At 45.7% G+C, this 21,195-nt stretch overlaps 1 protein-coding gene across 2 annotated transcripts in view; it reads left to right on the forward strand.

Moving 5' to 3' along the window:
* Positions 1 to 21,195, forward strand: part of ZCCHC24 (zinc finger CCHC-type containing 24) — a 317,690-nt gene that overhangs the window by 62,126 nt on the left and 234,369 nt on the right. For both annotated transcript variants that reach the window (XM_033943625.1, XM_033943624.1), the window contains exon 2: positions 7,607 to 7,807. In XM_033943625.1, the coding sequence (XP_033799516.1) occupies positions 7,607 to 7,807 (201 nt within the window). The remainder of the gene's footprint in view (positions 1 to 7,606; positions 7,808 to 21,195) is intronic.

Consider the following 21,195-nt stretch of genomic DNA (forward strand, 5'->3'; position numbering starts at 1 on the left):
TTATCCGCGGGGACGGGAACGGTGATGAATTCTGTCACCGTGTCATTCTCTACTAGACATCTCACTTGCCTTTCTTTCTGGGTGCTCTGTCTCTGCCAGGGCTCTTACACAGATTTCACAGGGTCTATCTTCTATTGCACAGTCTGTACAGGAAAAACAAATTCTTGCTTTCTGCTTTTTGTTCCCTGCTGGCATCAACCATGAGATTTGGAAAAAGTAAGTCTGGGATAGGCTTATTTGACAGCTTGTCAAAATGATTTTTACTTCTTTGTGTCCCTTCCCATGGCAGCTCTGCTGTGTCTGGCTAAGAGAGAGAGAGAAAGGCTTTTTTTTTTTTTCCTGGCCCCAGAGACTATAATTGATCCCAAAGTGAATGAAAATGAATGATTTTTGGATCATATAGTAATTTGGCTTGTTTGAAAGAAATGAACTGAGAACAGCCTCATTTGTGTTTTACAATGTGTTTCAAAAAGAATGCACATCTATAGAAAAAAAAAGCTTTACACAGGGAACTGAGGTAGAGGAAGGGGTGAGAATTTGAGGCCTTGTCTCAGCAACTCATCCACCCACACCGAATGAGAGAATGCAGTTTGAAAACAGAGCGTGCATTTTTCTTTTGCAATGATATAAACAAATGCGGTCTGTTTTTCAATATTGGCTAATGGTACAAAATGTTATTTCATAATAATTTAGGGCCTCTTTTACAAAGCTGCAGCGGTAAATGCACTGAAGCCCATAGGAACTGAATGGGCTTCAGTGCATTAACGCAGCATTGCTACTGTGGCTTTGTAAAAGAGGCCCTTAAAGTCAAATTTTTAGTTTTATCGTGTCTCATCATTCATCTTCACACTAGGATATTTGTTTTGTAATTGTGCATGCATCATTTGAATTTCAGTTCATATTTTTGTCAGATGTTTCATGGTTTCATTTGGGATGAATCTCAGTGATTGTTGATGTTTACAACTAATGGAACACAGCAAATCATTTTAGCAGGTGTTTAATTGGTTCACCAGAAAAAAGTCTACGGTTCAGTATTTTAATATTCGTATGGATTAAAAATGCACGGCTCTTTCAAAAGGTTGGCTGGAGATGGTGAATGCTGTCAGGGACCTAGGGCAGAAACAAGAATAGTTCTTATATCTATCCCCCACATCCTAGCATCCTGTTTGTTTTGTCTGTTTAGATCTGTGGTTCGCAAACTTTGTCGAGCCGCGACACGCTAAATGTAGTGGCCGTGGCTCGAGGCATCCAGAAGTGTGCAGACGTTAATGCGATGTCATCATGTCAATGTCCGTGCATGTGCGAAGACCCTCCAGACAAACCCTGAGCCACCAATGGGGGGTGCTGGAAGGAAATACGGCGAGAAGGAGAGGTGCTAGCGCCGGCTGAATGCCTACAGGATGTGTCTCTCGCTGCGAGAGGCACTTCCTGTAGGCAGTCTCTAGTGCCGGTGCTGGTGCCTTTCCTTCTCCCCAGCATTTCACAGCACACCTGAAATCTCAGGAGGCACACAGTTTGTGATACACTGGTTTAGATTGTAAGTTCTTTCAAGCAGGGACTGTCTCCTTCATGACTCTGTACGGCACTGCATATGTCTGGGAGTGCTCTAGAAATAATTAATAATAGTTGTAGTATACTTCTGAATACTAAATATTTTTAGGGACACAAAAAGTGAGAAACAAAAAAAAAAAAAAAATCAAAAGGCCTCCAGTCGGTGCTCAAAGCTTAATAAAGAAGACTTGACACAGCCGTGTTTCGGCTAGAGAGCCTGCATCAGGAGTCAACATAATTCTGAGGTGCGAACAGAGACTGATGGGGACCAGGATTCAATTTGGACCGCTTGTGGCACACTCTTCAGAAAATGAACCTCCAAGAGCTGCCTGGGCTGCTGGCTAGACATGAAATACATTTGACACTGGAGGAAAAGTCCATAGTCTGCTGTTGAGATAGACATGGAGGAAGCCACTGCTTGGCCTGGATCGATGGCATGAAATGCTGCTAATATTTACCGTATTTTCGCGGATATAACGCGCGCGTTATACGTGGTTTTTACGTACCGCGCATACCCCTCGCGCGTTATATGCCTGAGCGCGGTATACAAAAGTTTTTAAACAGTTCCCACCCCGCCCGACGCCCGATTCACCCCCCCAGCAGGACCGCTCGCACCCCCACCCCGAACGACCGCTCGCACGCGCTCCCACCCGCACCCGCATCCACGATCGGAGCAAGAGGGAGCCCAAGCCCTCTTGCCCGGCCGACTCCCCGACGTCCGATCCATCCCCCCCCCGGCAGGACCACTCGCACCCTCACCCCGAAGGACCGCCGACTCCCCAACAATATCGGGCCAGGAGGGAGCCCAAACCCTCCTGGCCACGGCGACCCCCTAACCCCACCCCGCACTACATTACGGGCAGGAGGGATCCCAGGCCCTCCTGCCCTCGACGCAAACCCCCCTCCCCCCCAGCCGACCCGCGACCCCCCTGGCCGACCCCCACGACCCCCCCACCCCCCTTCCCCGTACCTTTGGAAGTTGGCCGGACAGACGGGAGCCAAACCCGCCTGTCCGGCAGGCAGCCAACGAAGGAATGAGGCCGGATTGGCCCATCCGTCCTAAAGCTCCGCCTACTGGTGGGGCCTAAGTCGCGTGGGCCAATCAGAATAGGCCCTGGAGCCTTAGGTCCCACCTGGGGGCGCGGCCTGAGACACATGCTCGGGTTTGGCCCATGTGCCTCAGGCCGCGCCCCCAGGTGGGACCTAAGGCTCCAGGGCCTATTCTGATTGGCCCACGCGCCTTAGGCCCCACCAGTAGGCGGAGCTTTAGGACGGATGGGCCAATCCGGCCTCATCCCTTCGTTGGCTGCCTGCCGGACAGGCGGGTTTGGCTCCCGTCTGTCCGGCCAACTTCCAAAGGTACGGGGAAGGGGGGTGGGGGGGGTCGTGGGGGTCGGCCAGGGGGGTCGCGGGTCGGCTGGGGGGGAGGGGGGTTTGCGTCGAGGGCAGGAGGGCCTGGGATCCCTCCTGCCCGTAATGTAGTGCGGGGTGGGGTTAGGGGGTCGCCGTGGCCAGGAGGGTTTGGGCTCCCTCCTGGCCCAATATTGTCGGGGAGTCTGCGGTCCTTCGGGGTGGGGGTGCGAGTGGTCCTGCCGAGGGGGGAGAAGAATCGGACGTCGAGGGGGGGCATCAGGCTTTCAGGATGGGGACAGGACTTCAAGGGGGGACAGGCAGATCTTCAAGGGGGACAGGCAGACCTTCAAGGGGGACAGGACTTCAAGGGGGGACAGGCAGACCTTCAAGGGGGGACAGGCAGACCTTCAAGGGGGGACAGGACTTCAAGGGGGACAGGCACGGAGAGGCGGGGCAGTGCACCGAAAGTCAAGGCAGGTGAACGAGAGTCGGGACAGCGCACGGAGAGGCGGGGCAGTGCACGGAAAGTCAGGGCAGGTGAACGAGAGTCGGGACAGCGCACGGAGAGGCGGGGCAGTGCACGGAAAGTCAGGGCAGGTGAACGAGAGTCGGGACAGCGCACGGAGAGGCGGGGCAGTGCACCGAAAGTCAGGGTGAGTCGGGGCAACCAGAGGAGAGTCGGGGAGGGCGAAAGGAGAGTCGGGGTGGCCAGAGGAGAGTCGGGAAGAGCGAAAGGAGAGTCGGGGTGGCCAGAGGAGAGTCGGGCAGCATGCGCGTTATATGCCTGAGCGCGGTATAGAAAAGTTTTTTTACATATCTTCGTGATTTATGCGCGCTATACCCCTGTGCGCGTTTTACAACGGTGCGCGTTATATCCGCGAAAATACGGTAGGTTTTTGCCAGGTACTTGTGACTTGGATTGGCCTCTGTGAAGACAGGATACTGGGCTAGATGGACCATTGGTTCGACCCAGTAAGGCTACTCTTATGTTCTTATTTACGTGTGCTTCTGGTGTTTCCTGTTAAAGAACATTTTATAGTTCTTTGATGTTTTAGGCTAATTTTGAAGGATTGAAGCATATGTTTTAATTGCAATAATTTTTAATTGCTTTTATTATGTCTACGTTTTGTGGTTTGAATTGTGTATCTTTTTTGGTAACTCACTAAGAATATTGGATTATGTGGGATATAAATACAATTGAATAAATAATTTTTGTTTTTTAAATGTTATCATTTACCATATTACATTATATTGACAGTCAAAGCATTCTGTCTTGCATATGGTCAAGATACTCTAATTCCTGTACCCAGTATTCTGAGTGGTAATTATCAACTGGGAAGAACTCTATAAAACTGACCAATTGCTCATACAAATGATTAGATTAATAGCATATGCATGTGTGTGTGCACACATGTAAATGCCAAAGTGCACTTAAGCATTATTCTGTAATTATGTTTACTATATATGCTTGATATACCACTTTATGCTCGCACCTAAGCGCATACCTGTTTATAAAACCTATTAATCTACTGTGGTATTCTATAAGCCCTACTTTTCTTTATAGAATATGTGCCAATCAGGCTCCCTTTGAGCATCAATGTGTATTGGTACACATTTATAGAATTATCTTTTAAATGCCTGATTTTGTATAGCACCCAGTAATACACACTCAGGTAATTCTTATACTTAATGAGTGTTGGGAGTTCAGATTCCACCAATTCAAACGAACTGGAATGGAGTGGTGCTCTTCATAATTCCCTTTTATAATTTTTGTTTCTAATTTATAACTTAATTTTCTTTATAACTTATGTAGTTTAAAATTTAACTTATCTTTTTAGTCCTTCTGGTTCCCCTTCCCGAAAATTAAGTTATAAACTAGAAACAAAAATTATAAAAGGGAATTATGAAGAGCACCACTCCATTCCAGTTCGTTTGAATTGGTGGAATCTGAACTCCCAATACTCATTAAGTATAAGAATTACCTGAGTGTGTATTACTGGGTGTTTTTCACTATATTGGTGTGTGAACAAAGTTAGGTTGATTTTGTATAGGGCATCTATAAAGGAATTTGGACATCCAGGATCGTCACAGTTTCCCAAGTAAAGGCTCTGTTGAACATGCTGGCAAGTCTATCAGCAACAGTAATTTTGAAAAATGGAGCAACATCAGATGAGGCTTTACAAACACGTGAGAGATGATTTTCTCTAAACTACATGGACAAGAGGAGCCAAGAAATGAGTTGTATGAAACAGTAAAACAAAACAAAACAAAAAATCGAAGGGGATTAGATACTGTAGAGCAGACATTCTCAATCTAGTCCTCGGGACACACCTAGGGCTCCTTTTATCAAGGTGCGCTACGGGGGTTAGCGCGTCAGACTTTTCATCACGCGCTAACCCCCGCGGCACACCAAAAAACGAACGCCTCGTCAATGGAGGCGTTAGCGACTAGCGCGACAGGCGGTTGAACGCGCGGTATTCCTGGATAAAAGGAGCCCCTAGTCCCATCAGGTTTTCAGGATATTCACAATGGATATTAATGAGTTGGATTTGACTACAATTAGATTTGAATGCACTGCCTCAAGTGTATGCAACTCTAACTCATGAATATTCATTGTAAATATCCTGAAAATCTGATGGGACTAGATGTGCCCTGAGGACTTATTCGGGAATGGCTACTTTAGAGGTACTATTACCCCTTTAGTCACTGGTGAAGACCCTGGGGTCTAAATGAGCAAGCAGATTAAAGCCTGCCTATGAGTAGGTGTAAATGCAGACAGGGGCTTCTAAAAAATCTATATATATTCCTATTAGAAAATGAGAAATATGCATATATGTTTGGACCACCCAAACGGTACCTCTTTAATTATGTGCACCAAATATGTATGAATAGTGACTGCAAAATTGTCATCGGAGTAGCATAGTTACATGTGTAACTGCCTCAGCTTACAGGTGTGGAAGCCACTCAGGCTTTCTAAATATGTATGTAGCAAAAGAAGTCTAGAGGCTGTACAAAATAAACCTGGAAATTCAATGCTGGGCCATGTCCATTGGCCTGACACTGAATTTCCGAGTTTATGGAGTTGGATAACGTGTAGCTAATTAAGTGCGATATTGAGCATTTAACCATCTGTGGATTACCACTTAAAGATAACGCTGACTTTTAGATGGTCCTGTGCAGTTCACCTGATTGGTTAAGTGCTGTTTGGTAGTAAAGGAGCTTATTTTCAAAAAAGATAAACATCCAAAAAGTGACATAAAGGGCAGATGGATGTTCTTATCAAACCCTTCAAATTCTCTGTTTTCAAAGCCTTTAGTATTTGCTAGATAAATATCTACAGTATGATGTTTGTTTGCAGTTCGTCTAAATCTCAAGGGGGCACGTTAGAAGCATGGTGTGGGCGGGACTAGGGTGGACTTACGACATGGACATTTTTCTGCCATAATTGAACATTTAAGAATATGTCCAGGGCACAATTTGGACATTTGGGGCTGGACCTGTTTTAACAATAAATAAATATCCAAAAGATGTCCAAACTGACCAGATGACTACTGGAGGGATGTAAGCATGATCCTCCCCCACACTTTCCCAGTGGTCACTGACCCCTCCCACCCCCAAAGATGTGAATGAAACAGTATATACCTACCTATATGACAGCTTCAGATGTAATGGCCAGTCCTAGTAGAGCAACAAGTAGGTTCCTGGTGTAGCCTAGTGGACAGTGCAGTCAACCATAGAGATGGGTACTCAGGCCCATCTCCCATTCTAACTTCTACACTTATAGTGGAATTTATGAGCCTTCCAAATCCCATCCTTATCCCACTGTACCCACACATAGGTATCACCTGCAGTCTAAAGGCTTTTGGTGTGGTGTTAAGTTGGGTACAGTGGGTTTTGGAAGACTTACCATACAATATAAGAAGTTATGGTAAGGTGTGTACCTGGGATTTTTTATGTGAAGTTCACTGCAGTGCCCCCTGAGGTGACCCACTGCTCTGCTGGGATATCTGCGTAGCCAGCCTACTAAAAATGCTGGACTCTCCTACATCCCAATGGCTTGTTTTGTGCATTTTTCTTTTGGACATGTTTTTTTTTTTTTCAAAAATGGCTCAAAAAGATAGACGCACAACTGAAAAATGGCCATTTTTGAAAAAAAAAAACAGGATAGACATTTTGAAAATGGTCATGTTTGCTACTGGAGTTTTGTGCATCTTCCACAAAACGTCCAAACTTGGATTTAGACATATCGAACATGCTCCTCTAAATCACTTTGACTATCAACCCTTATGGAGTTAATTCCCCTAATACAGATGTTTTGAGAAGTATTGTCGTTAATGGATGCTGTGCTCCATGTAAGTTCTGTTTGGTTTTGACCATTTTTTTTTTAGTACAAAGAAAGGAGCTTAAAAGAGTAGAATTGTAAATTGTATGTAAGATGTGCAGTTAGAAAAGCAGAAAACACCTTTACTCTCAAACCTTTCAGATTCCCTTAAACATATGTGTTTCTCAAACTTCACTGAGGTATAAAGGAGAGTATGAGAGGGTTGTGCATCTCTGTCCTGTAGAGATTCACACCTGGGAATTATTTCATAAATGCCTTCAACTTTCACAGAATAGACAAGAAGCTTATTTCCCCCTATGTTGGCTTTCTCCTTCGCCCTCCCTTGGTTTATCATCTGAAGAGGCTTAATATGTTTTGCAGGTGTTGAGCAGCAGTCTTTATAAGAGTGCTTCACCCTACGGCTCTCTGAATAATATCGTGGATGGGCTGAGCTCCTTGACGGAACATTTCTCTGACCTATCACTTTCTTCGGAATCCAGGAAGCCTAGCAAGAGGCCACCTCCCAACTACCTGTGCCACCTGTGCTTCAACAAGGGACACTACATCAAAGATTGCCCACAGGTAAGCAACACTCTGGCCCAATCCATTCCTGTTTATGAACACACACACAACACATTTGTCTTGATTTGAGGCTGGAATTGCTAAAGTGCAATATTGTGAAGGGATGAGCAACCAGAAAATTTATGTTTGGAGCCATTTCTAGAAACATTCATTTCAGTTGTTTCCATTTGGTCAATTTTTTGTCATGGGGACAAAGTCATACAATATGCACTCTTTTCTCGATAGCATCTGGGCACGCATAGTGGCTTGCACTTGCATAATGGTGCACTTTCTTTCAGAAAGAGTGCACTTTTTTTTTTTTTTCCAAATAGGGTGCACTCTTTCAAAATAATGCATACTATATTGGTAAAATGAGAAGACATGAATTTTTGTGTTTTTCTTTCCGTTTGTTTTTAAGTTTTAAAAACATACAATAATATGAGATACTAGTATTTTAGCCCGTTACATTAACGGGTGCTAGAATATATGTCTGTCTGTCCTTATTTCTGTCTCTCTCTTTCCCTCCCGCTGTCTTTCTTTCTGTCTATCTCTCTCCCTGGCCCCCTTTCTCTGTCTGTCTTTGTGTCTCTCCCTGCCCCTGTGTCTTTCTTCTTTTCTTTCTGTCTCCTTTCCTCCCGCTGTCTGTCTTTCTTTCTATCTATCTGTCTCTCTCCCTGCCTCCTATGCAGCAGCATTTCTCTCCTCCCACTTCCCTGTGCAGCAGCCACAGCAGTATTCCCTCCCCCTCCATTTCCCTGTGCAGCAGCAACAGCAGCAGCATTCCCTACCCCTCCATTTCCCCTCTTCCCACACCACTTCCCTGTGCAGCAGCAGTGTTTCCCCTACCTCCCCTTTCTCTTCCCGCGGTCTGGCCGGCTCCCTTACTGCCTCCCCCCCTTCCCTTCCCGCGGTCCCGAAAAACTTGCCGATTCCAGCAGTGTGTGCAGCACTCTACACACGCTGCTTCGGGACCTTCAACTGCCCTTATTTACTCTGGCACGTCCCTGATGACATCATCAGAGACGTGGCAGAGCAAATCAGGGCAGTAGAAGGCCCCGAAGCACCGTGTATACAGTGCTGCACACGCTGCTGGAATCGGCAGGTTTGTAGTTGGGACCTCGGGAAGGGAAGGGGGGGCAGTAAGGGAACCATGTTTCTGTCTCACAGTGGGCTTGCCGGTTCTGGCCAGCCAAAGTTCATTTTTTAGTTCAAAGCCGACGCTGCGACTCCTCTCTCGATCCCCGCCAGAGTCGGAAGTCTTCTCCAACTCTAGTGAGGTTCGATAGAGGAGCCGTGGCAGGGGCTTTGACCCAAAAAATGAACTTTGTCTGGCCGGAGCTGGCAAGCCCGCTGCGAGACAAGAGAGATGGGTGGTAAGCACGCATGCGCACTCTACCGGCCACGGAACTACAGATCAGGCAACACGGCATGCGCGCTTAGCGTTTTATTATTATAGATGTTGTCGGCAATTCCCAACTCATGGCAAATGAGAGACAACCAGAAAAAAAGCAACTAAGGGCCTTCAAGGTTGGGTGATCATCAAAGTTTTAATGCGGGACCTGACATTATGAGCCTGACGTGTTCAAGCGTAATGCCTGAGTCAGGAGTCAGCCTTTACATAGAAACATAGAAACATAGAAAGATGACGGCAGAAAAGGGCCAAGGCCCATCAAGTCTGCCCACTATAGACCCTCCCCTTAAGATTAGCTAGTGTTTTGCCCTGACCCTCTTAGGGATCCCACATGGGCGTCCCATTTATTCTTAAAATCTGGCACGCTGCTTGCCTCGATCACCTGCACTGGAAGCCCGTTCCACCGATCAATCACTCGCTCCGTGAAGAAATACTTCCTGGTGTCGCCGTGAAATTTTCCGCCCCTGAGTTTGAGCGGGTGCCCTCTTGTGGTTGAGGGGCCTCTAAGAAGGAAGATGTCATCTTCCACTTCTATACGTCCGGTGATGTATTTAAACGTCTCAATCATGTCTCCCCTATCCCTGCGCTCCTCTAGAGTGTAGAGCTGCAAATTGTCTAGTCTTGCTTCGTACGGGAGACCTTTAAGCCCTGAGACCATTCTGGTGGCCATTCTTTGGACCGACTCGACCCTCTGCACGTCTTTGCGGTAGTGTGGCTTCCAGAATTGCACGCAGTATTCCAGATGAGGTCTCACCATGGCCCTGTACAATGGCATAATGACAGCAGGCTTTCTGCTGACAAAACTTCTACGGATGCAACCCAGCATCTGCCTTGCCTTTGAGGAAGCCTTCTCCACCTGATTGGCAGATTTCATGTCTGCACTAATGATTACTCCCAAATCTCGTTCCGCAGAAGTCCTGGTCAAGGTCTCCCCGTTCAAGGTATAAGTTCTGCACGGGTTTCTGTTACCTAGGTGCATGACCTTACATTTTCCAGCATTGAAGCCCAGCTGCCAGGTTGAGGACCAGCATTCCAATGTGCGCAGGTCCTGCGCCATACTATCTTGTAAATTGTCCTCGCTTACCATATTACATAGTTTGGCGTCGTCGGCGAATAATGTTACTTTACCTTGAAGCCCTTGAGTCAGATCTCCTATGAATATGTTGAAGAGGAGCGGACCCAAGACCGAGCCCTGAGGCACCCCGCTGGTCACCTCCGATGTCCCAGAGAAAGTACCGTTAACCATCACCCTCTGACGTCTGCCACTCAGCCAATCTCTGACCCATGCCGTCAGAGTCTCTCCCAACCCCATTGATTTCATCTTGTTTAACAGTCTGCGGTGTGGGACGCTGTCAAAAGCTTTACTGAAGTCCAGGTACACTATGTCCAGTGAATCTCCTTCATCCAGTCTTTTTGTTACCCAGTCAAAGAAGCTGATGAGGTTTGATTGGCAGGACCTACCCTTGGTGAATCCATGTTGATTGGGGTCCCGTAGATTCCCTTCGTTCAAGACCGTGTCCAACTGGCGTTTGATCAGTGTTTCCATGATTTTGCATACTATTGATGTCAGACTCACCGGTCTGTAATTTGCAGCCTCTGTCTTGCAACCCTTTTTGTGTAGAGGAACGACGTTAGCTGTTTTCCAGTCCAAGGGGACTGTCCCTGTACTCAGTGAGAGATTGAATAGTACGGCTAACGGTTCTGCCAGGACATCACCTAGCTCCCTAAGCACTCTGGGGTGCAGATTGTCCGGTCCCATGGCTTTGTCCACTTTGAGTTTTGTTAGCTCAAAGTAAACCTCGCTGGGTGTGAATTTAAAACTCCAAAACGGGTCTTTTGTGTTTGACTGTGGTTTCAATTGAGGGCCGGACCCTGGCGCCTCGCAGGTGAAGACCGAGCTGAAGTATTTATTTAGTATTTCTGCTTTTTCGGGATCTGATTCTGCGTAATTCCCGTCTGTTTTTTTTAGGCGTACTATCCCGTCTGTGTTCTTTTTCCTGTCACTGATATACCGGAAGAAGGATTTGTCCCCTTTCTTAATGTTGTTTGCTAGAGTTTCTTCCACTCGAAGTTTGGCCTCCCTGACTGCCGTTTTGACCTCTGTGGACTTGATCCTGTGTAGCAGTTGATCTTCGCTTTTCCCGGTGCGTTTGAGGGAAGCAAATGCGTTTTTCTTCTCCTTAACGAGACGTGAGATCTCTGCGGTGAACCACTGGGGTTTGTCCTTTCTTCGCTGTTTATGTGATGATTTTATGTAACGGCAGGTTGCCTCGTGTATGACCAATTTCAGGGATGACCACATATCCTCCACATTCTCTGTCTCCGTTTGGTCCTGGAGTGCCTGATGGACGAAAACTCCCATACGTGCAAAGTCCGTTCCTCGGAAGTTGAGTACTTTTGTTTTAGTGTTTGATCTATGGAAACCTTTCCTCAGATTGAACCATATCATGTTGTGATCGCTGGAGGCTAGCTTATCTCCTACGAAGATTTCTGAGACGCTGTCTCCATTGGTGAGTACTAGGTCAAGGATCGTTTGGGCCCTAGTGGGTTCCATTACCATTTGATTGAGGCGTGCTCCTTTTATGGAGGCTAATAGCCTCTTGCTTCCGCTGGTTGTTGCTGAAGGTGTGCTCCAGTCTACATCTGGCATATTGAAGTCACCCATTAGTACAACGTCCCCCCTTAGCGCGATATTTTCTATGTCTTCGATTAGTTCCGTGTCCTTGTCTTCCGGTTGTCTTGGAGGTCTGTATACCACACCAAGATACAGGCATTTTTCTCTCCCTCTGGCCAGGTTCACCCAGAGGGATTCCCCGCTGTACTTGACTTCCGAGATTCTGGTGGTTTTGATTCCTTCTTTAATGTATAGCGCTACCCCTCCGCCTAATCTGCCTTCTCTGTCTCGACGAAGTAAACTGTAACCCGGTATAGCCATATCCCACCCATGAGAGTCCGTGAACCAGGTCTCGGATATTGCCACCACATCTAGGTTGGCATTCACTATCTCGGTTTCCAATTGCAGAATTTTGTTGCCTAAACTGTGTGCATTGACATACATGGCCCTCCATCCCTTGTGTTTGTTAGAGCTGTCATGCGTGCTATGGGTGCTTACCTTGGGCTCAAAAGGGCGGTTGTGTCTCGCCTCCACTGGATGGTTCCTTACTGCTGTGGAATGTGAGTGGATACCCTCCCCCAACTTACCTAGTTTAAAGCCCTGCGAAGTAGGCGGGCTAGACGGTGTCCCAGTACGTTTTTACCTCTTTTGGTCAAGTGAAGTCCGTCTGGTCATGATACACCTTGGGTGAGATATTGTGAAATGCCCTAAATAGGGCAATTGCAACACAAATTAGCGATTGCTTCTGTCGAGCTGCACTAATTCCTGTAAATGAGAGCCCATTTCTGCCAGTAATGGTGATCCATGGTAGCAGTAAATAGGTCCTATTGGGTAAAATGGGACCTGTGGTAAATGACACACGTGTTAATATGGCAGCGTATGATAGTAAATTTTTTGTGCCTAAATGGTTTTAAAGTGGTAGATATTTCTGAGTTAAAGTAAGGAAGTGAAAACTGTGGACTCCTTTTACTAAGGTGCGCTAGCGGTTTTAGCGCACACTTAGCACGCGCTACAATGCCCCGCGCGCTAAATGCTAATGCCTCCAGAGAGCTTGCGTTAGTATTTTTTGTTTAGCGTGTGGTTAACGTGCGCTAATCTTTAGGGTGCGCTAAAAACGCTAGCGCACCTTAGTAAAAGGAGCCCTATGCTGCTCAACGATTAACCTGCAAATCTAGAAACATGACTGTTTTGTTGCTGTTGCTGCTACTCTTGTTGAGTTGAAACCCTAAAGAAATGTTGGAAGGTCTGGCTTGTGGATTTCAACTTTAAACCAGTAATAAGTCTGCTGACTTATTTATTTTAGGAAATAAAACTGAACGTGTCTGCAAGATTTTACCGCGATGCTTTGATTTTTTTTTTTTTTTTTTTCTTTTTTTCAATTGCATGTTCCTTAACTGTTGCAGTAAGCAGGAAAAAGGAGGAAATAAGAAAGTCATTGTTGTGACATCTGAGTGGTGAAAAATTGCAGGCCACAGAATCAAAGGACATGTCTAATAGTCAGAGTTGGGTGCAAACCAAGTCATAATTTAGCCTCGGTTGTATTGAAAATGCAATTTCTTTCAGATTTTCTGGGTTATTTTTTGATCTTTCACATTAGCAGCACCAGGATATTTCTGATGCCCTCAAAGAGATGGGCATCCACAGTAAATCATTCGGACCCTTATGTAGACTAGGCGGTTGCCTAGGGTGGTATCTTCAGGGGACAGGGGGGTGTGCCAAAGAGCAACATGCTCAAAGCAAAAGAGCGGATTCCTAGAGGTACCTTTACACAGTGAATTTTCATAGCATTATTTAGGAGCAGTGGGGAATCATAATTGTCAAGTTTAATTATCAAATTCTCATGGGGTTTGAAGAAAACACCTAGGGGCCTAAAGGCTGATGGAGAGCATACCGGGGTTAAAGGTTTGTCTAGAGCCCAAATGCCCTTGCACCAGCCCTGAGCTTGTGTTTTTTTAACATTTTAACTACAGTCTGGCATCTCTAAAGCAAAGACAAACCATTTTCCTAATGTGCAGATGTGTTCAGATGTAGTGACACCCACAGTACAACCACTCTTCTTCCTCGCCATCTTCATGTCTAGATTTTTTGTGCTTTATCCTCAGTGATCCGAGGATGGCGCTTTAGGTAGTGTGTGTGTTACAAGCTCATGGTCTCATTGGCTAACGTGTGATAGCACAAACTAAAGCAAGTCATTGAACACAAACCTCATTGTACTCTTTGGAGCCTATTTACTAACAGGGGGTGCATTTTATAAAGGCGCTTTCATAGCGTACGCAATTGTACAAGCATAAAATGCCAATTATAAAATTATCCTATGTGTAAAAGTCCGCATGATGGCAAGAACACATGTACAGTTATATGACTCAGACGTAGGCATGTTTGGGAATGGGTTTTGGGTAGAAACGTGATCTATACATTTGCATACTTGGTGTGAGCATTCATACTGGCTAGTTCATTGTAGGTATAATTTATTATTTAGCTTTTCTCTGATAATTTTATGAAGACACATGGGTGTCTGTGTGTCTTTAGATAATAGGCTAATGCTAGGTACCTACTTAACCTCCAAACATATGCAATTTATTAAAAAAAAAAAAATTACCCTCTTAGGGCTAGATTCAATAAATGGTGCCCCAAATTGGGTGCTGGCATGATCTATGCTAAGCTAGCGTTATGTAAAGGGTGCACTGGGCAAAGCATCTGTTATAGATTGCTGGTTTAGCACTCATTTCACACCTAACTTTGGGTGTGAGTACTCGTGCCTGTCAAAGGCTGATGTAAATTCTGATGCCCAACTGATGAAAAATTTGGTACAGAAATCCAGATACTCCATATAACATCGTACCTAATTTCTGGAAATGCCATGACTTGCCATTGCCACCTCGCATAGCCACTGCCTTTGGAGTTGCGCACTGTGAAATATAGACACACATGTTATAGAATAGAGTGTAATTATCATATAAACTCAAATATAAGCCAATCCAACTATAAGCCAAGGTAGCCCTTTCCCCCTCAAAAGGATGAAAAGGGTTGACTCGAATATAAGCTGGGGGAGGGGGGTAAGCATTCAAGTGCCCTGCTTGGCTCCGTACTCATCCCCCTCCCTTCCCTGTCAGACTCTGCATCCAGCCCCCCTTCCTTCCTGCCCTGCCAGGCTCTGCACCAGGTCCCTCCTTCCTCCCAGCCCTGTCCCCTCTCCCTCCCTCCCACCCAATGCCTTACAGGCCTCCACTGGGCCTGCCATAAGACTTGGTGGTCCAGCGGTGGGCTGGAACAGGAGGGATCCCTCCCGCCTCCTGTGCTGGACGACTCTAAAATCTTTTACTTCTCTCTCTTCCTCCGCATACCTTTTGAATCCCTGGCAGTCTCGTGGTGGGCCGAGACAGGAGGGATCCCTCCCGCCTCCTGTCCCAGTCAACTGTGACAATTTTTACCTCCCTCCTGTCTCCCCTGCATATCTTCAATTCCCTGGTGGTCCAGTGGTGAATCGAGCAGGAACGATCTTCTGGTGCTCCTGCTGAGAGAAGAGCAACTAGCTGAATGACTATCATGAGTACTCACGGCAGTCATTCAGCTAGCAGCTCTGCGCCCAGCAGGAACACTGGAAGATTGCTCCTGCTCAATTCACCTCTAGACCACCAGGGGGAGGCGGAAGGGAGGTAAAAATAGTCACAGTCAGCCAGGTCTGACAGCAGGCCTGGCAGAGGCCTGCAACAAGTCCAGGAGATGGGGTGGGTGGGAGCTGACACAAATATAAGTCTAGACCCCCATTTTGGGGCTATTTCTTTGGCCCCCCAAATCTCGACTTCTATTCGAGTATATACAGTAAATGCAACTTAATTACAACAATTGATAGTTAATGCATAATTGACCAATTAATTTACTCATGGTTCTGGGATAGATCCTTTCCTACCTTCACTTCAGGAAATCACGAAAAACACTTGAACTCTATATTGTCTGATCCTTGATGTTACTGTTATGAATCCTTATTAATCTTATGTAAGCCACAATGATTCCTAACAGAAAATTATGGGGCATAAGAAACAATATGGTACATATGAATCCACACTCTTTGGTGGTAAATGCCGAACTTGCATCAGTGTTTGTTAATGTTTATTCAGTTCTTGATATGCCATTGTTTCTGTGCAACAGGTCACAACAGTATTTTCCCTCTCTGTCCTGGCAGGCTCATAATCTAACTATGGTACCTGGGGCAATAGAGGGTTAGATAACTTACCAAAGATCACAAGGCACAGCACTAGGATTGAACTTACAACCTTAGAGGGGCGTAATCGAAAGGTCCGTCTAAGTCCGTTTACGTCCATCTCGCAAGTCGTCCAAAGTTAAAAAGAGCCTAAGACACATTTTCGAAAGATACGTCCAACTTTTTTTTATTTTCGAAAATCGTCTAATTATACGTCCTGCCGATCTGATCGTCCAAGCCGCTAAATCGTCCATCTTTATACCACATTTCCGTCCAACTTTCCGTCCAAGTCCAAAATGCCTAGAGATGGGCAGAAAATTGGCAGATGAGTTTTAATGTAGAAAAATGCAAAGTGATGCACCTGGGCAGTAAAAACAAGGAGCATGGGTACAAACTGTTAGGTATAACATTGGGGAAGAGCGAACAAGAAAAAGACCTGGAAGTACTGATAGATAGAACCCTGAAGCCATCGGCTCAATGTGCAGCGGCAGCAAAGAAAGCTAACAGGATATTAGGCATGATAAAGAAATGAATCACGAGTAGATCAAGGGAGGTCATAATGCCGCTTTATAGAGCAATGGTCAGACCACACCTGGAATACTGTGTCCAACACTGGTCTCCATACCTGAAGAAGGATATAACATTACTGGAGAGGGTGCAGAGGAGAGCGACGAAGCTAGTAAAAGGTATGGAGAACTTGAGCTACAAAGATCGCCTCAGAAAACTGGGACTATTCACCCTTGAGAAGAGAAGACTGAGAGGGGATCTGATAGAGACTTTTAAATTGCTAAAAGGGATCGACATAATGGAGCAAGCTCACTCACCAGCCAGGGGGAAAGGATGTTGAGCAAGAAACAGCGTTATTCACATTGGCAAATGTAACCCGGTCTCGGACCAGAGGTCATGGCCTGAAGCTGAGAGGGGACACGGCCAGGACAAACGTCAGAAAGTTCTGCTTCACACAGCGAGTAGTGAACGCCTGGAACTCTCTCCCGAAAGAGCTGGTGGAGGAAACCACCATTCTAGGATTTAAGGGAAAATTGGACGCACATCTTCTTGCAGAAGACATTGAGGGATACGAGTGACCATTGTATTCGCCAGGGTGTGCCTGGCTGAGCCTCCGCGTGTGCGGATCGCCGGACTAGATGGACCCCAGGTCTGATCCGGTGCAGGCATTTCTTATGTTCTTAAGGCCTGTTGGACGTATGAGGGGTCTGCAAAGTGATGGACTGCACACCCAGACATGCCACCTAAATAGTGGGGTACCTTACAGGGCACTGCTGTGAATTTCACAAAAAGAGTGCCATGGCTTCTCCTCACTACAGCTCCCTTATAGGTGACGGTGAGCCCCCCAAACCATCTCCAGAATCCCCTAGACCCACTTATATACCACCCCAATAGCCCTTATGGCTGCAGGAGCCACTTATATGCCAGTAAAAAAGGGTTTTGGGGGTATATAGGGCAGTGCACATGTTTCAGTATCAATGCAATGATTATAGGGGCTTATGAGCATGGGTCCTCCTCTTTATGGGTCCCTAACCCACCCCCAAGACGACTTAAGCTGCCTCTGGATTGGATGACTAGGCTTTCCTATGCCAGGGGGCCAAGTGATGATGGTCTGGAGGCTGAAATTTAAAGTTGTGAATAATATTTTTATGGGGGGGGGAGTTGGTGATCACTGGGGTAGTGTGTGGGGGTCTGTGTTATATGTTTTCAGTGCTTATCTGGTGAGTTTAGGTGGGTTTTTGTGACTTAGACCATGTTTTACAAGACTCACCGATTCAGTGAGTCTTGACTCCTGACATATTTCCGGGTCTCCTAAAGTAGCAGCAGCGGTGGTGGTGACCAGCTTGGCAGAAGCAGCAGCAGAAGCAGTAGCAGCAGCGCAGTGAACAGGGTTCTTCTGGCCTGCCCCGCCTGCCCTGCCTGTGCCGCGTCACTGATGCAGCAGAGGAAAGCCCTGGTGGGCAGGCTGCGAGAAGCCTGTTCACTGTGCTGCCTCTGCCAAGCCAGCCACTGCTGAAGGGAGGTACTGCACAGGAGAATATGAGGGATGGAAAGCTGCTGCACAGGGGGATGTGAGGGATGGAAACCTGCTGCACATGGGAGGAGAGAGGAAGAATTGGTGGACATGGGATGAAGGAGAGGAAGGGAGAGATGCAACAGAAGTAGAAAGGGGTGAGAGGGAAATATCCTGCATATGGTGGAGGGGAGGGAGACATGCATGGAGAAGAGAGAGGGAGAAATGTTGGACATAGGGTAGAAGGCAGGGAGAGATGGTGCATGAGGAGAAAAAAATAGTGCACTTGATAATGGAGGGGAGGAAGGGTGAGATGCTGCATGGAGGGGAATAGAGAGGTATGACCTAGGGCACAAGCAGGGAGAGAGAGATAGATGGTAGAGAGTGGGAAAGATTATTAAAACTACACTTTCGACCTGGTTCACAGCACAATAACAGTAGGACAGTGGGAAAGAAACAGAAATGTTGGAGATAGCAGTGGAAGGGAAGGTACAGAGATGAAAGATGGATGGTGAGCACGGAAAAAGAAGAAAATGTCAAATGGGCAGGAGACCCTGGCGAGCGAGTTGACAGAAGACAAACTGGGACCAACATGATTTGAATAATAAAATGACTAGACAACAAAACGTAGAAAAATAATTATATTTTCTATTTTGTGATTACAATATGCCAGATTTGAAATGTGTATCCTGCCAGGGTTGGTGTTAGACAGCAAGCATAAGCTAAAACCTAACAGAGAAGAAAAGTCTATTTTGTTTACACTACAGCGCTGATAATCGAAACAAAAAAGTTAGATGTTTTGTAGGACATTCTCCCTCCAGAAAGTCTAAGCAGTAAAGGGACATGTTAGAGGACGATTATGGGTGGTCTCTGGGCAGGCTTAGATTTGGATATCTTGTGGCTATAATCGAACCATTTCAAGGACATCCTGAATGGAATTTAGACTTTTCAAGCTAGACTTGTTTTAGAAGTGTCTAACTTCCCAAAAGGTGCCCAAATTAATCAGCTGACCACTGGAGGTAAGCATGACCTACTCACACCCCCCCCAGTGGTCACTAACCCACTTCCCATAAATCAGAATGAAACAGTATATATCTGTCTCTAGAACAGTGTTTCTCAACTCGGTCCTGGAGTACCCCCTTGCCAGTCAAGTTTTCAGGATATCCACAATGAAAATGCATAAACTTGATTACATGCACTGCCTCCATTATATGCAAATTTCTTTCATGCATATTCATTGTGGCTATGCTGAAAACCTGACTGGCAAGGGAGTACTCCAGGACCAAGTTGAGAAACACTGCTCTAGGACAGCAGCATCTAATATGGGAAAGCCTATTAGAGCATCTCACAGGCATCTCAAGTAGCTTGATGGGTGAGCTACTGTGCCAAAGAGAGAAGGAGCCAGGCCCATAAGCCACTCTAACCACTATATTTATGGCAGAAAGTGTGAGGCCACCGAAACTTACCAAAACTCCACTATTGTGCCATAGAGGTGCCACCTGAAGCCACAAGGGCTATTGGGGTGATAGACAGATAGGAATAGTAGATTTGGGGGGAGGTTTGGAGAACTTATCATAAATTATAAGGGGTTTATCATGAGATGTACATGTGGCATCCTTTATGTGAAGTTCACAGCAGTGCCCTACTGCTCTGTTGACCTGTCTATATGGCCAGTATATCAGAATGCTGGCCCCTTCTACAGCTAAATAGTCTGTATCTGGACGTTTCAAAGTTGGACGTTTCTGTGGTCAAAAATGGTGCATAAAGCTGGATGTTCTGACATCCTAGACGTCTCGGCAACCTAGATGTCCAAAGAGATGATTTTCGGCAAACATGTTTTGGATGTCTAGTAGTGCCTTGTTCGAAAATGTGCATTTCTCTGCCCCTGATTTTGGATGCTTGTGGGAAATTTCCAAATTGGACTTAGATGTTTGTTTTTGGGTTTTTTTAAATGATCCTCTCTATATGTTAAGATTGCCCAGTGTGGGAGAGAGAAGCAGAAGGAAATGCAGAAAAGGTCCTTGGCTCCAATGAATGTATGGGAGAAGAGTTTGAAAGTGTTGGTGTTTAGATTAGTGGTTCCTAAACCTGGTCCTGGAGACAACCCCAGCCAATCAGGTTTTCGGGATATTTACAATGAATATTCATGAGAGAGATTTGCATGCAGTGGAGGCTGTTCAGCTTGGAAAAGAGACAGCTGAGGGCAGATATGATTGAAGTCTACAAAGTCCTGAGTGGTGTAGAATGGGTACAAGTGGATCGATTTTTTTTACTCCGTCAAAGGTTACAGAGACTAGGAGACACTCAATGAAGTTACAGGGAAATACTTTTAAAACCAGTAGGAGGAAATATTTTTTTCACTTAGAAAATAGTTAAGCTCTGGAACCCATTGCCAGAGAATGTGGTACAAGCAGTTAACATAGCTGGTTTTAAAAAAGGTTTGGACAAGTTCCTGGAGAAAAAGTCCATAGTCTGCTATTGAGACAGACATGGGGGAAGCCACTGCTTGCCCTGGATTGGTAGCATGAAATGTTATTATTTGGGTTTTTGCCAAGTACTTGTGATTTGGATTGGCCACAGTGAAGATGGACCATTGGTCTGACACAGTAAGGCTATTCTTATGTATAGTATGCTGTTAATATTCATTGGAGATATCCTTAAAACCTGACTGGCTGGGGTGCCTCCAGGACCAGGTTTGGGTGAGAAAGGAAAGTGGACTGATTGATATCTGAGTGTGTTTATTCTGGGCCAGTGTCCTCAGAAGAAACGGACTGGAATGTCAAAAATTGGAACAGTGAGAGATAATTCTAAAGCTAGATTTTTAAAAGAGACGTCTGTATGTTTTTCCTATCTTCCATCTATTTTCTTCTTCCTTCCCTTCCCTTCCCTTCACCTTTTATTCTTTTTTCTTTTCTTTACACTATGAGCCTTCACAGAGGCATTGTACGATATTTCTATTCCATAACCTGATTTGTGTCTCTTCATTATGATGCCTGATGTATTCTCATGTTTTGTACCAAATTTCAATAAAACTTTACTGAACTTAAAAAAAAAAAAAAAAAAGAGAAAGGAGAAGAAAATGTAAGACTAGCAAATGTATCTGTGTCTCAGCAATACTGGAAAGTTAGAATATTCCTGACAGAAGCGGAGGACTTTTATTTAT

Source organism: Geotrypetes seraphini, chromosome 4 (genome assembly GCF_902459505.1).
Source record: "Geotrypetes seraphini chromosome 4, aGeoSer1.1, whole genome shotgun sequence".
In the NCBI taxonomy this organism is placed as follows: Eukaryota; Metazoa; Chordata; class Amphibia; order Gymnophiona; family Dermophiidae; genus Geotrypetes; species Geotrypetes seraphini.